The following is a 12,215-nucleotide window of genomic DNA, read 5'->3' as shown; positions in this document are numbered from 1 at the left end:
CTTTTTCCTCCTATCAGTTTTTTACAGTAGACTGCTAATACAAAGAGATTACTAGAAACAGGTTAAAGCAAGAAGGGGTTCGTTGAAATAGCAGGAAAATTGAGTTATTTCTCTGGAACTCTGGCTTTTTACAGTTCCAGTCAGAGTGTGTTTCATGTCTCTTGAATACAGGAACGACTTACAGGTTAAAGAAAAAATCTAACCAAACCAAAATAGTTTCCTGAATAAGCTTTCTTTTACAAATATTGTTGCTTTTTTCCTGTAAAGTTTAACACCATTAGAATTTATAAAGAAAAATAAAGAATTAGCAATGGTGATACATTTTTAAGTTTAAGACTAGAATGCATCCTTTGAAAATGTACTGGTAGTAGCTGAAGGAAGCCAAACAGCTCTTACCAACATGAAAAATGGGTATCAGGGTAGGTTAAAGTCTGAGTTGTCCGTTACTATCATCTTACTTTTCAAAACTGTTTTGGCCTCATCCTGACATACCATTCACATACAGTTACATCCAAAAAAAAGGGTGTCAAATGGAAATTCACAACGTGAGAAATATCATTTTAGGGGCCTGTTGGGCTGGGCTGGTACACAGAGCATTTCAAACGCTGGTTTTTGAAAGCTCACCACTTCTTTTATAGATCAGCAGTCTTGCATGGGTGGTTCCATCTCCTGGGTCTGCCTTTTAAAGCCTGTGAGAACTGAGTTAACCCAGCATGGTCGTTTTTTTTGCCACCGATATTTCACACAGAGATTTCACGTCTCCCAGTGCCTTAGGGCACTGCATCTGCACCCATGCACCCCTCGGCCAGTGCCCCAGGCCTTAGGTTCCTCACGTGTGTGCTTACGGTCTCACAGCACCCCTCCTCCTGGTGGTACCCCAAACTTTCCAAACTTCTCAGGTAGCCTCTTGAGGGTCAAAAAGACATGCAAGGAACACAGACTTCGAAGAGGAATTTCCCAGCAGACACTTATGCTTGTCGAAACACTCAAAGTAGCACTCCCCAGCACACTTTTCTCACGCTATGAATTATGCGATTCTGGGGCTAGAAGGGCGTCTGGGGTTTTGTAACATTTCTTGTTTTCTCACTCCCTGGCGTGCCGTCCCTAAACGCAGCAGTGACAAGCCCGGGTCCGATGGGAGCGTACCTCCCTCCGGACAGGGAAATACGATCTGCGATCCCATGTGGCTGTAAGCTCCAAGCCAGGCTTCTGCGTGGGGAGCTGACTGTCAGGGGAGGGCTAGAGCTTGAAAAGCTCGATGTCTGTGGCTTTCGATAGCTCTTTGAATGATGGCTCTCCTGTTCATCTCAGCAGTGGGAGCTGGAAGAGTTATCTAGGGGTGTATCACTCCTTTGGTGCCCTTATAGTCTCCCCTATATCTCGGCGAGGGGTCACTTGCAGACGCAGGTTATTACACAAGTGGGCTCTTTGTTGCTCTACATTATTTTTTTTTTTTACTGCTTCCTCTACTCTTCCTGAATAAAGTATTTGGAATAAACCAGCTTGGGTGGGTCAAAACTGGCTTTCATGTACAGGGAAAAACCCTGGCAGTTACCATACAAGTTACAAGACAGAAAAGAGCATAGACTTTTCAGCTTTATATAAATGTGTTCAATGCTGCCTCAGCTGCCTGATTTTGTAACTTAGCATGAAGTCAGTGGGAATTCTGCCTTTGGGTTTGACCCTGAATGATGAAGAAGATATTCAAAGCTCTTTATGTGCTGCAGTGTTTTCACAGGCCACCTGGTGTAATGGCAAGAGTAGATATTCAAGGACATAGCGAGTAGTTCAGATCCAACACTCGTAATACGCACAACAGCTGCTGCTCTCCTCCTGTCTCAGGCATGGTAATTGTGAAACCTCTAAATAATGCACTCTTAACTCTGAAAAATTTCAAGGATGCAGTACGTCAGGAAGAAGCCAGAGCATCTCATTTTCCTGACCTCTCAGCAGGAGCAGACCAGGCACAGCCCGCTGCCAGGCTGCTCAGCGCGTGCTGAGCCCTCCCTCCCCGGGGAAGGGAAGCACAGTCCTGACAGATGGCGAGGGAAGGCCCGAATCGTACAGTCGTAGGTATGCATCCAAACGTGCGATAGCGGAGCCTCTGTCCCCACATTGTGTGAGGTTACCAGAAAGCAGGCACGGCTTGCGAAGTGGAGGGAGAAGACCCTTGCTGTGAGGCTCTCGGTCACTTCATCTCCTCAGTGCAATAGCTGGCGTGCTGCTCTGCTCCTGTCCCCGGGCCAGGCATGCGTCTCCTGCGCTGGGAGATGTTTTTATTTCTGTCACATTATGCATTTTAGTTTGGCTGTCGTATAAATTAGAAAGGGCCACCCAGCCCTCAAAAGGAGGACTGCCTCATGCAGCTTGTTCCGTACATCTGAGCAGCCGCTGAAAACACGGTGGCAGGGACTCGGCGGCACTGTTCAAGTCAGCTGCAGCTGTCCACAGACCGGGGCTGCTGCCAATGGCTGTGCTGTGCATCACCGCACGGACAAGTAAAACCTCTCTGGGGAAAGAGGTAACCAGCCAAGGTTTTCTAAGTAACTGATTTATTTTGGGTTTTTTTATGATTATTATTTGTCTTCTCAACTGTCAAAAATCAGTGATACTCCACATTGAATAGAATTTAAAATTTCAGTTAGCTAAGTAATGTGTTTGGGTGAGTGTAGTGAAACATTTCTTTTGGGCATCCACAAGAAGATCAAATTAAATGCTAGAATATTAAACATACTGGAGGAGGAAAAGGTCACCCTGATCTTCTGTCTGGTTCAACCAGAGTGTGCAGCTGGGTTGGAGTTGGGGTCATGCAGGTCCCCAGGGCTGGCTTGACTGTCAGGCCATCCCCTGGTAGTGGCCAGTCACATCTGCTGTCAGGTTTGTACAGAAAGCTCAAATGCTGAGCCAGCAGGAAGCTGGAATTAGGCTGCTGTCCTGGCTGTCTTGCGTTTTTTAACCACAGATGAACTTTAACCTGCTGAGTCAGAAAAGACTGGCAGCAGTGCTATTCCCAGTCGTTTCTTCCCAAAATGACACTGCTTGGTGAATTTGACTTAAGTTCATGAGTAACTTTTGGGTTAACTAAAAACACTTTCTCTGGTAATTTAATAATGATTCAAATCTTTCTTTTGCCAGACTCTCCTGATAGTGCACACTGTGCCTACTCAGACTCAGTTTCCAGGGCACCAAAGATAATAATCGCATTTATTCCCCTTGGAAAAGAGGTCTGGAAACACTACTGCTCTGTCATCTTGTGTTTCTTTGGAAGTCTCACAGATTGTCAAAATGGATACACTGCTGGCCTGTGGTTTTCTGTCCCTTATCTTTGAATGAGTGCAGTATCATGGTATATCTTCAGTTGTGCCTCACAACGTCCCTGACGTTTCAGCACTCATAAGTCAAGCTCAAGAGGCAACAAAACATAGCCTCAGCCTCTCTCACTGGCACCTCCACCTCCTGTGCAGTCCTGGCTTCAGTTGTCCCTCTCCCAGAGAGGTTCTGACAGATGGAGCTGCTGCTGGGCCCTGGGCTGCTGCCAGGGGGAATTCTCTGCAGATCAGTGGCATCCGCATCCGAACCTGTCGCTGCCTTGATGGCCCTTCAAACCTGGGAAGCTCCTGGGAGGTCTCCCGGGAAGTCAGCCCAAGTCTGTGTGCCTGCACAGGTGGATTTCCTAGCACACTTACTGTAGTAAATGGACTAGTGTACGAGAGTAAAAGTATTAAAGGCACACAACAATTAAGAAAGTTGTGTTGTTATTTAATAATTGAGAAAATTTCTTCTCATGGTGGCTGCCTGTGGTTTTACACATGCAGTGTTATTTCCCTCTGTAAATTCAGAGTCAAGAAAAGCACACTTGTTTTGGCCTCTGCTAGGAAAAGGCGATTCCAAGGGACAGGTGAAATAAATACCAGCCTTTGTTTGCAGACTATGTTATGTTTAGATAAATATTAATATTAAAAAACACATGTATACTTACACTCTGAGACTCTGTATGACTTCAAAGAATAATTTACTTTGGCAAATAAACTCTCAGAATGATGAAGATTTCCATTCTCTGAAAGTTAATCAAATCTTAAAAGAGGATAAACAATGGAATAGGAAAACCCTTGGCCAGATTGAGATGTTGCAGTTAATGCACATGCATGTACCCTAAATCTTAATCATACCGTACCTATTTGAACATTTTTTTGTATCTGTGAACTTCCTTAACAGAGTTAAAAGTAATTAACATTACTGATATATTTTTCAGTCATTATACAGTTTGATGATGATTCTCATTTAAGATTTTATGCTACAAGTATTAAAACAAAAGAAAGTGTGAACTCATATACAACCTCATTTCAAACTATCAAGGAATTTAGTAAGCATCCTAAGAAACAGGAACTTCTTTTTAGAGGAATTAATGTAAGCTCTCTACACTTCATCACACCAGTCATTATACTTCGTGGGTAATCTGCTTTTGTCATTGAATATTTGTTTATACCTTTCTCGGTTTCCTGAAGGAAAATTATAAAATGGTCTTAAGAAGTGATTGTTTTAAACTCAAAGTATTTTTTTTCATTATATAGCTCTTTGATACATAATATATAAATACCTAAGATATTTAGGTATTAAATATACATGAACTATATTACTAAATTTCTATGCAGAACTAGAAGCCAGTCTAACAAGCAGAATAAGAGACAGATGTAAAATCAGGAAGATAAAAACAAAGATTAAAAAGAATCTTATAATTAATTTTTATAAGCTTTTAAAAATGCAGATGCTTGAACTTTTAATGGAAAAATCTTCTTGGGCTATAAAATAACTAGATTTTTTATGAGTTCAGCATACCTAATGACATTTTATGTGCTGCTTGCTTGCTTGCTCCCTGTGTACTGTTAGCTAAATACCATTACGAATGTAGTGAAATAAGCCCAGGGTTAAGACTGCTTAGCTTTTATCCTGACTCTAAGGCTGACATACACTGTTTGGCCTTTGGTTGGCTTAACCTTTTTGTCTCTTTTATTTTATGGATGAATGAAAGATAGGACTTCAGAACTGGCTGTAAAGAGTTATTATCACTTGCTGTATATGCTGCTTTCATAACTCAGGATTTCCTGTATTTTGTGTGCACTGGAATCCAGGATTTCAGAAAAAAAAACCACTAGACAAGAACTTCAAATGAAGGAAATAGTTACGCAGGAATTAAAAATGAAGGTAATATTTCATTGGGCAAAACAGATTTTTAATTTTAATTACAAGAGTAAAATCTCTGGTAATTCAAATCCTTCCAAAGGTAACATATTTTTCTTCCCTGATTCTTTATTTTCTGGCAGCTTCTGCAGACGCGTAATCGTTTATCTGACCTGACATTTTCTTCCTTATTTGAAATGCGATTCTTAATCTCAGCATTTCTGTCTTTAAACAAAGAAATGGTTGCCTACAAGTGGATAGAAATTCATGAAAAAGTCTTTGCTCATTCATTATTTATAAGCTTCTCTTGTGCTTTTTTTTGTAATTGGAGACTTTCAACATGTATTGGTTATTGCTGATGTGTGATAAGGACAACTGAAAAGCCTTCCAGTCCTGTTTGACAAGGATATATTATGAAAGTTAAGATTACATTAATTTGCTAGGAGTTTGTACAGGATCCACAACTTTAAATGTTACTGTACTTATTCTGACGGAAATTAGCTTTCATGGCGCTTAGTATAATTCAGTAACATAAAGGCATTTAAAACAGCATTTCCAGCTTTTGTGGTAGATGGTTATTCTGTGAAACAGCTTTCAAAATGAGTAAGACAAAGGTAAGACAGGTTAGAAGAGACTTTGCAGGCAATTTGCACAGGACTGATGAAATATGGGAAGTATTCTCAGACTTGCCATCAGTTTGCAGTCTCCAGCTTAGGTTTTTCGCTGCTGGTATTCAACACGTCTTCTTTCCTGGGGCTTGTTCTCTGAATACCCTTGGTCGCAGTGTTGCTGTCGCTCCGTAAGGCGCATTAGCTCTTCAGGAGCCTTCACAGTAGGTGACAGAGGGAATGAGAAAGAAGAGCTAAGACCTGTCAGTGACAAAGGATTGCTAGGTGACTGGCAGTTTAAAGTGGTAAAGAAAAATATTAATTCTTTAAAAGGGAATGTGATCAGAAGGCAAACTGGAGAAAGGCAAACCCCAGCACACCGTAGTGCAATTTTTCTGTGCACTCTTTGCCCCCATCTCTGGACTGAACCTGTCAATGAGTTGCCAATAGCTTATGAATGGTGATAGGTTAGGTGTGTCTTTGAAAGCATGAGTACTTGTGCAGTGGCACAAGTTTTGATTTGTATCTAGGAGATTGATTTTAAATTTGAAATGAAAATCTTTCCAAATTTAAGTATTATTCTCTTCCTAAGGACATTTAAGCATTTCAAGTGTGTTTGGTCCATGCTCAGTTTCACCTGTTGTCGGCCACTTGGGCATTTTCCAAATTTCTTCTGAGATCTGCTGAGTAAATATTCCCCATAGCTGCCAGCAGTCCTCTTGGTCTGCAATGTACAGATGAGGAACAACGGGCAAGAGCTAAATGTTTCTGTTGTAGGGCAAGGTTTAATAATATTGGATCCTGAGATAGGCCGCTAAGTGCAGAATATGCAGCAAGATCTTCTAAGGTGCTAAGCACCTAATCACTCCCACTGAATTATGATGGCTAAGCAAGAGGGGCAGCTGTCAAAGAGCGTGAGAAGGAATTGTTAAACTGATATCAGAGGAAGGTTTTCAGGGACTCCAGTGACGGTTTCTTGAGTGGAGAAACAGGAGGGATTATATAAAGAAAATTTGAAAAATTTTTCAAGGAGAAGGAGACATGGAGGCAACACCTTGTGCAGGGATGTTCCTTCAGGACATATTAAGACCTAGATACTGTGTATGCTTTCAGCTATAAGTTTTGTCTTTTTTCTGCTGCTTCTAAGTTAAGAATAGCCTAAGTATCATTTAGATAAGAAACCTCAGTGACCCTCAACTTATCTGGAGAATAGTCCATAGTAAGTTTATTAAATTGACTTCAAAATTTACTTTGTATTTGTTGGAAAGTGAATACTCATCACTTGCACATGCTTGTCTTTGTAGTTTGCGTGGAATTCTAACTTTATAAAGAGCTGCAGTGACATAACAAAGTATTAGTAGTGTCAAGCTTTGGTAAGCTATTTAGAGCTTTGAGGTCCTGAATTTTTATTTATAGCTATGCACTTAGGGCACCACAGTAACATTAGGGCAGATCTGTTAATTTGTCTTTGTTCTGGTGACCTAGACATAGTTTTTACATTGGTATAACCAACTAGACATGTAGGAGTTCATGAATGCATTCACATATCAATATACGTGTTTTTGTAACTTCATAGGATACGGTCTTAGTTCAGAGTGCCCTTACTATTATAAGTACAAATCATACTGGTGATTACACTGGTGCAAACATTTTCGTATTGGCTTAACTGCATCACCACAAAGGTTATTTGTACCGTTTCAGTCAGACTCATATACTTGAAGGTGGTACAAACTTTAGAAATAGACAATGTCTTAGCATCATTAGAAGCTAGCCAGCATTGTCTACACAGAGGAAAAGAAAGTAAATCCATCTGTCCCATCTCTTATGCATTGCAAGTGTTTTCTCTTACCCTTAAACATGTCTCAGTAGAAGCTATCTCTGTGATTTGTGAATAAGTACACTTGTGAAAATATAGGGGAATTGAAAGTATGACATATAGTGAGAGGAACTGAAACTAAGCATAGTCTCATCTGGAAGTTCTCAATGTAAGTGGGTAACAGTCATATTGGTAATCATAGTACTGTTGTGCATGTTGTTAAGTGTGTTTGACTCAGCTGATGTCAGCTGCAGGATTTTTTTTGTTTTTATTCAACAAGAACATGTAACTACCTGACCTAATTAATTAAGTGGTAGTGTGTCAATTTGTCTAGAGTTACTTAAAGTGGTCTATAAATTTCTGTAAGAAAACATGCAGCAGAAAATGTTTTATTCATCTTGAAGAGTAGTTCAGTTCTTTGTTAGCAGAAGGATTTCATATTGGTCATATAAGTAATCTATTCTGTGACAATTTACTGAAGACAAGGATTAGTTGTTTTATAGTTCTGTTAGATAGGAATAATTTTCAGTCAAAAATTTCTGGGCCAGTTTTCTTTGGGTTGGTTAGTTTTCATACTTTTCTGTTCCTGTGTGAAAGAACAGCTGCAGATTCAAGTTCTAAAATCCCACCACTCCTGTCATGGTATTGACAAATATTATCTCACAAACAAAGTATATTTTTCCTCATACTTTTCTTTCGCATTTTAACCTGAGCAGGGGGTTTTCAATACAATCTCTCTATCACGAGTATGGAAGGATCAAATTAAAAATAATGAAAGCTCTACAGAAAGAAGCCAACATCATATTCTGAATATCGTGCAAAGCACTTTGTTGGTGTGTTTATTTGAAGGAGTTACACTTCCTCCTGCCCTTTCATTGTTGAACACACAGAGATTTTGACAGACTTGAGCTACATTCTACAAACAGTATACTGACTTGAATAATTCAGAATTTCCAGAGAACTCAAGGGAATGGCATGTAGAAAAGCAGAGCCTGCAGTCCCATCCTTAGCTATGCTGGCCTATGCGAGAGAGCAGAGAGCCATAGTGCTGCCTCCTTGCTTCCTTTAATTCATATTTGGAGGTGACCATCACTGATCAACACTTGTGCTTGGGAAACTGAAGAACTGACAGCTGTAGTTGTACTCTTTGCTGGGAGTATAAAAAAGCACAAAGACTATTTGTGTCTCCCCCTCAGCACCCCTGTAATCATACTATGAAATGGATAGTGTATCTTTCCCCTCAATAAAAATACAGTTTATTTCCCTTGTAGACTACTTTCCACAACTGTAACTACTTTAAAATATCAAAAATCTTTATGGCTCTGCTTGACTTCGATAAACCTTGGCATGCACTCTGTGAACAGTCCTTTCCCATTTGCAAGGAATGAGGCATTGATAATGTGGTTCCTAGGTACTAAATGCTTGTTTTCCCCTACTCTTGGGTTTCTAAGTCCAAAAAAGTCTTGCTCTTCAGCTTGGTCTGCCATGGAAGTTTTTTTCTCCGAATAGCTCTGTTGAGTTCCATTCCCACAAGGGCGAGCTCCTGGTACCCAGGCTGGCTGGTTGTGGGCTGCCTCATCTATATTGCACTACATTGCAGTTAGTGTCATAGGCACATTCTCAGTGTTACTTCATCTGTAAAGCAAGCCACATAAGAATTTATAAATGTTGAAAAAGAATGACATTGTATGTCACATGAAGCAATCACAGAAACAGTTTCTCAGTTGCAGTACCTTAATCAGTTAGACCACAGATTTATGCTCTCTTTTGTGTATGCTTCCACATCTATCACATGCTTCTCACATCTAATCTAGTCCCAATAAGCGCTCCATACAGAAATCTTTGTGGAGCAATTACACTTTTCTCTTCATTGTTCATCAGAGCTGTCAGGTTTTAGCCCGTTGCTGTAAAGTTGTGGCTAGACCAACACCGAGGTGCATGTCCTCACCATTTGGTGTAAGTAGATGTTGAGGACTATCTGGCATCTAAAGTGTAAATTGTATGTTGATATGCATTCTGGTGTTTGTCTGTCTTCTCTCTAGGTTGTGTTTTGATGTTTTAGATCTACAGGTAATAGCTGTCATGCTACAGACACAGATGGAAGTGAATTGGTTCAGTTTTAGCAGTAACAATTTTAGCTCTTAAATGACTGCTGGGAAGATTTTATTGTTGAAGACTGTCAAGGATTTGTGCATGGATCTATTTCACAGAGATTTTTCAGCTGGTGACAGAAAGTATAAACTTACATTTACTCCTAAGTGTATGTAGCACTGTGTGGATGGGTTCTGTGAAACTGCTGCTGGGGACCAGGGAATTGAGCTATTATTCCAAACTAGTTTTAGGGCCCCAGGTGGATCCTGCTCATGGGAAAGACAAATCAGTTTTCAGAACTGTAAACTCCAGCTTTTGATGGGGATATAGCAAATGCCTAGATATCTCCACCAGATTTGCAGCCCAGTCTACACTGCTGAGTAAACAATTTTAACAATAAGAACTGTGGTTTATGTAAGGAGAACTTTTGCCTCCTGTAAATTCTCAGATTAGTATTAATCCGCCTGTAGGTTTTACTAATATGGAGCTAGCTGCTTCATTCAGTAGAGATTAACAGGCACAATCACTTTGAGTGAGAAAGGAGAAAAGATTAATGTGGAACTGTTGGGTGAAATACATCCTTTTCAAATTTGGCATATAGTTCAAGATCATCAGCTCCCCAAACCAGTGTCACAAATAGGGTAACGAGCTCAGAATTTAAATGTAAATTGGGTTGTGCAAGCCCAGACATAGAGGCCTGTAAGGAAATTTTTGGCTCTGCTGAGCCAGCTTATCAAAGAAAACTTTAACTAATGTGCCTGTAGTTATAAGTTTCTGATCGAAATGCATGAGGTTTAGTGTAAAAGTGGTAATTTAATAAGTTCCTGCACTTGCAAGCCATACCAAAAATCCAACAGAAATAACAGAAATAAATTGATGCCAGGTGTTATCAGAAAGGTGGGACAAATTTGTGCCAGAGCTCCAGCTACACTGGCTAAGGCAGCGGCCAAAAAAATTAAGTTCCTATATCTGTGTTACACTGCTCCATCAGGTACAAGAAGGCAATATATGTGACGAGAGTCCCAAAATAGCAGGTGAGAGTAACACTAAAATTTTAGCTGAAGTGCATGGTGGCTTTAATTATATAACATATAATGTGTGTTTTGCAGTCAGGGTACTAATGACTTGCTAATTCCCAATAAGGATAAGAGATTAGATTCCCAACACATCTATTAACTAGACAGTCTACTCCATACTGGCTGGAGTCTGCCACTATGACTGCCTTGGGAAATACTTCCCTAGAGCAATATGTCCTAGTTTTTTAAATGAGAGTGGAATGTGTGATTTAGCCATGTCTGTTCTCCCAGCATAATGTCCTTCATGATGTGAGCCAGTAACTGTGTGATGTTTATGCTGGAGATGTCTTTGCCCAATAACAATAATTCCCTGATTATATAAATGAGTTCTTAAAAATACTGTGCGTTTCTTTAAAGAATCAGAAATATTTCCTTTAATGATGTTAGCTGTCTGGCATTCTGCTTTAATAATTTATGCACTTCAGGCATATTTGTTTTCCTTTTGACGTACTCTCAAAAAAGAAGGCAAAATCAGTTAAATAATTGAGAACATGTGAACTGCCATAACCAATCACTCTTGTTTGCTTCTCTGCAGAAAGAAAGGAAGTGAAGGTGGGAGAGTACAATGCTGTGGCTGACACACTGGAAATAATCAACAACAGCATCAGGTTCCAAGGTAGGAGAGAAAACTGGAAAAAGGTACAGAAATGACATGTAAAGCTGTATATGGTTTGTAAGACTGCATGCTGTTAAAGAACAGTTTTAGGATTTTTAATATTAAAAAGCCATGACAGGGTATAATAAGAAAGGGAACTGAGCTGTGCTTAAAAAAAAAAAAAAAGGAGAATTCTGAAGAGAAAATCTCAATGCTTTGATATTGTATACTTGTTTTTCATTCCAATGACCAAGATAAATTCAAGTTTATATCATGTACACAGAAGTTCTTTGGTATTTCAACGAGTTACAGAGATGTCTTCTATTTCATCTCCACTGATCAGTAATGTTCTAATTTCGTCTCCATTTCGCAGTCCCCTAGTTCATCTCACCTGAGGGAAGCTCCCATGCACTGTGTTCGCACACAGAAGAAGGAGGTGGTTGGTTTTTTTGGGGAAGTGTCTGTTAAGCAGTGAGAAAATGGGATTTCAAAATACCAAGGCTAGCTTTAAGATGGTGCATGTGAAACAGGGCTAGAGAGGTTGTTCAGCCCAGCAGCACTCCCAAGGTCCACAGCAGGCTTACAGTCTGTGTTACTGTAGCTTCTCATCATTTTCTGTCCCATGCTGCCCCAGAGTTAGCATGGGGACTTCCTCTGCCCTCACAGCTGTTGAGTGCAGACATATCCACGGCTTTCTGAGCATGAGATCATGGCAGCTAGATGTCAGCTGAAATGAGTTTTAAGTGTCTCTCCTGTTGAATATAGGCATATAAATTATTTTCAAAGCTAATAAGAAGATTTAATCTGAGGTTTTGCTATGGTGAAATTCAGTAACGGAAAGTAAAGTTGGC

At 40.1% G+C, this 12,215-nt stretch overlaps 1 protein-coding gene across 1 annotated transcript in view; it reads left to right on the top strand.

Moving 5' to 3' along the window:
• The window catches only part of GABBR2 (gamma-aminobutyric acid type B receptor subunit 2), a 497,433-nt gene that overhangs the window by 314,210 nt on the left and 171,008 nt on the right, over positions 1–12,215 (top strand). Inside the window, exon 9 of the mRNA XM_075416661.1 lies at positions 11,305–11,385. Coding sequence (XP_075272776.1) covers positions 11,305–11,385 — 81 coding nt within the window. The remainder of the gene's footprint in view (positions 1–11,304; positions 11,386–12,215) is intronic.

Source organism: Opisthocomus hoazin, chromosome 3, assembly GCF_030867145.1.
Source record: "Opisthocomus hoazin isolate bOpiHoa1 chromosome 3, bOpiHoa1.hap1, whole genome shotgun sequence".
Taxonomy (NCBI): domain Eukaryota; kingdom Metazoa; phylum Chordata; class Aves; order Opisthocomiformes; family Opisthocomidae; genus Opisthocomus; species Opisthocomus hoazin.
The sequence above is the reverse complement of the archived record's forward strand: the minus strand, read 5'-3'. Positions and strand labels throughout refer to the sequence as shown.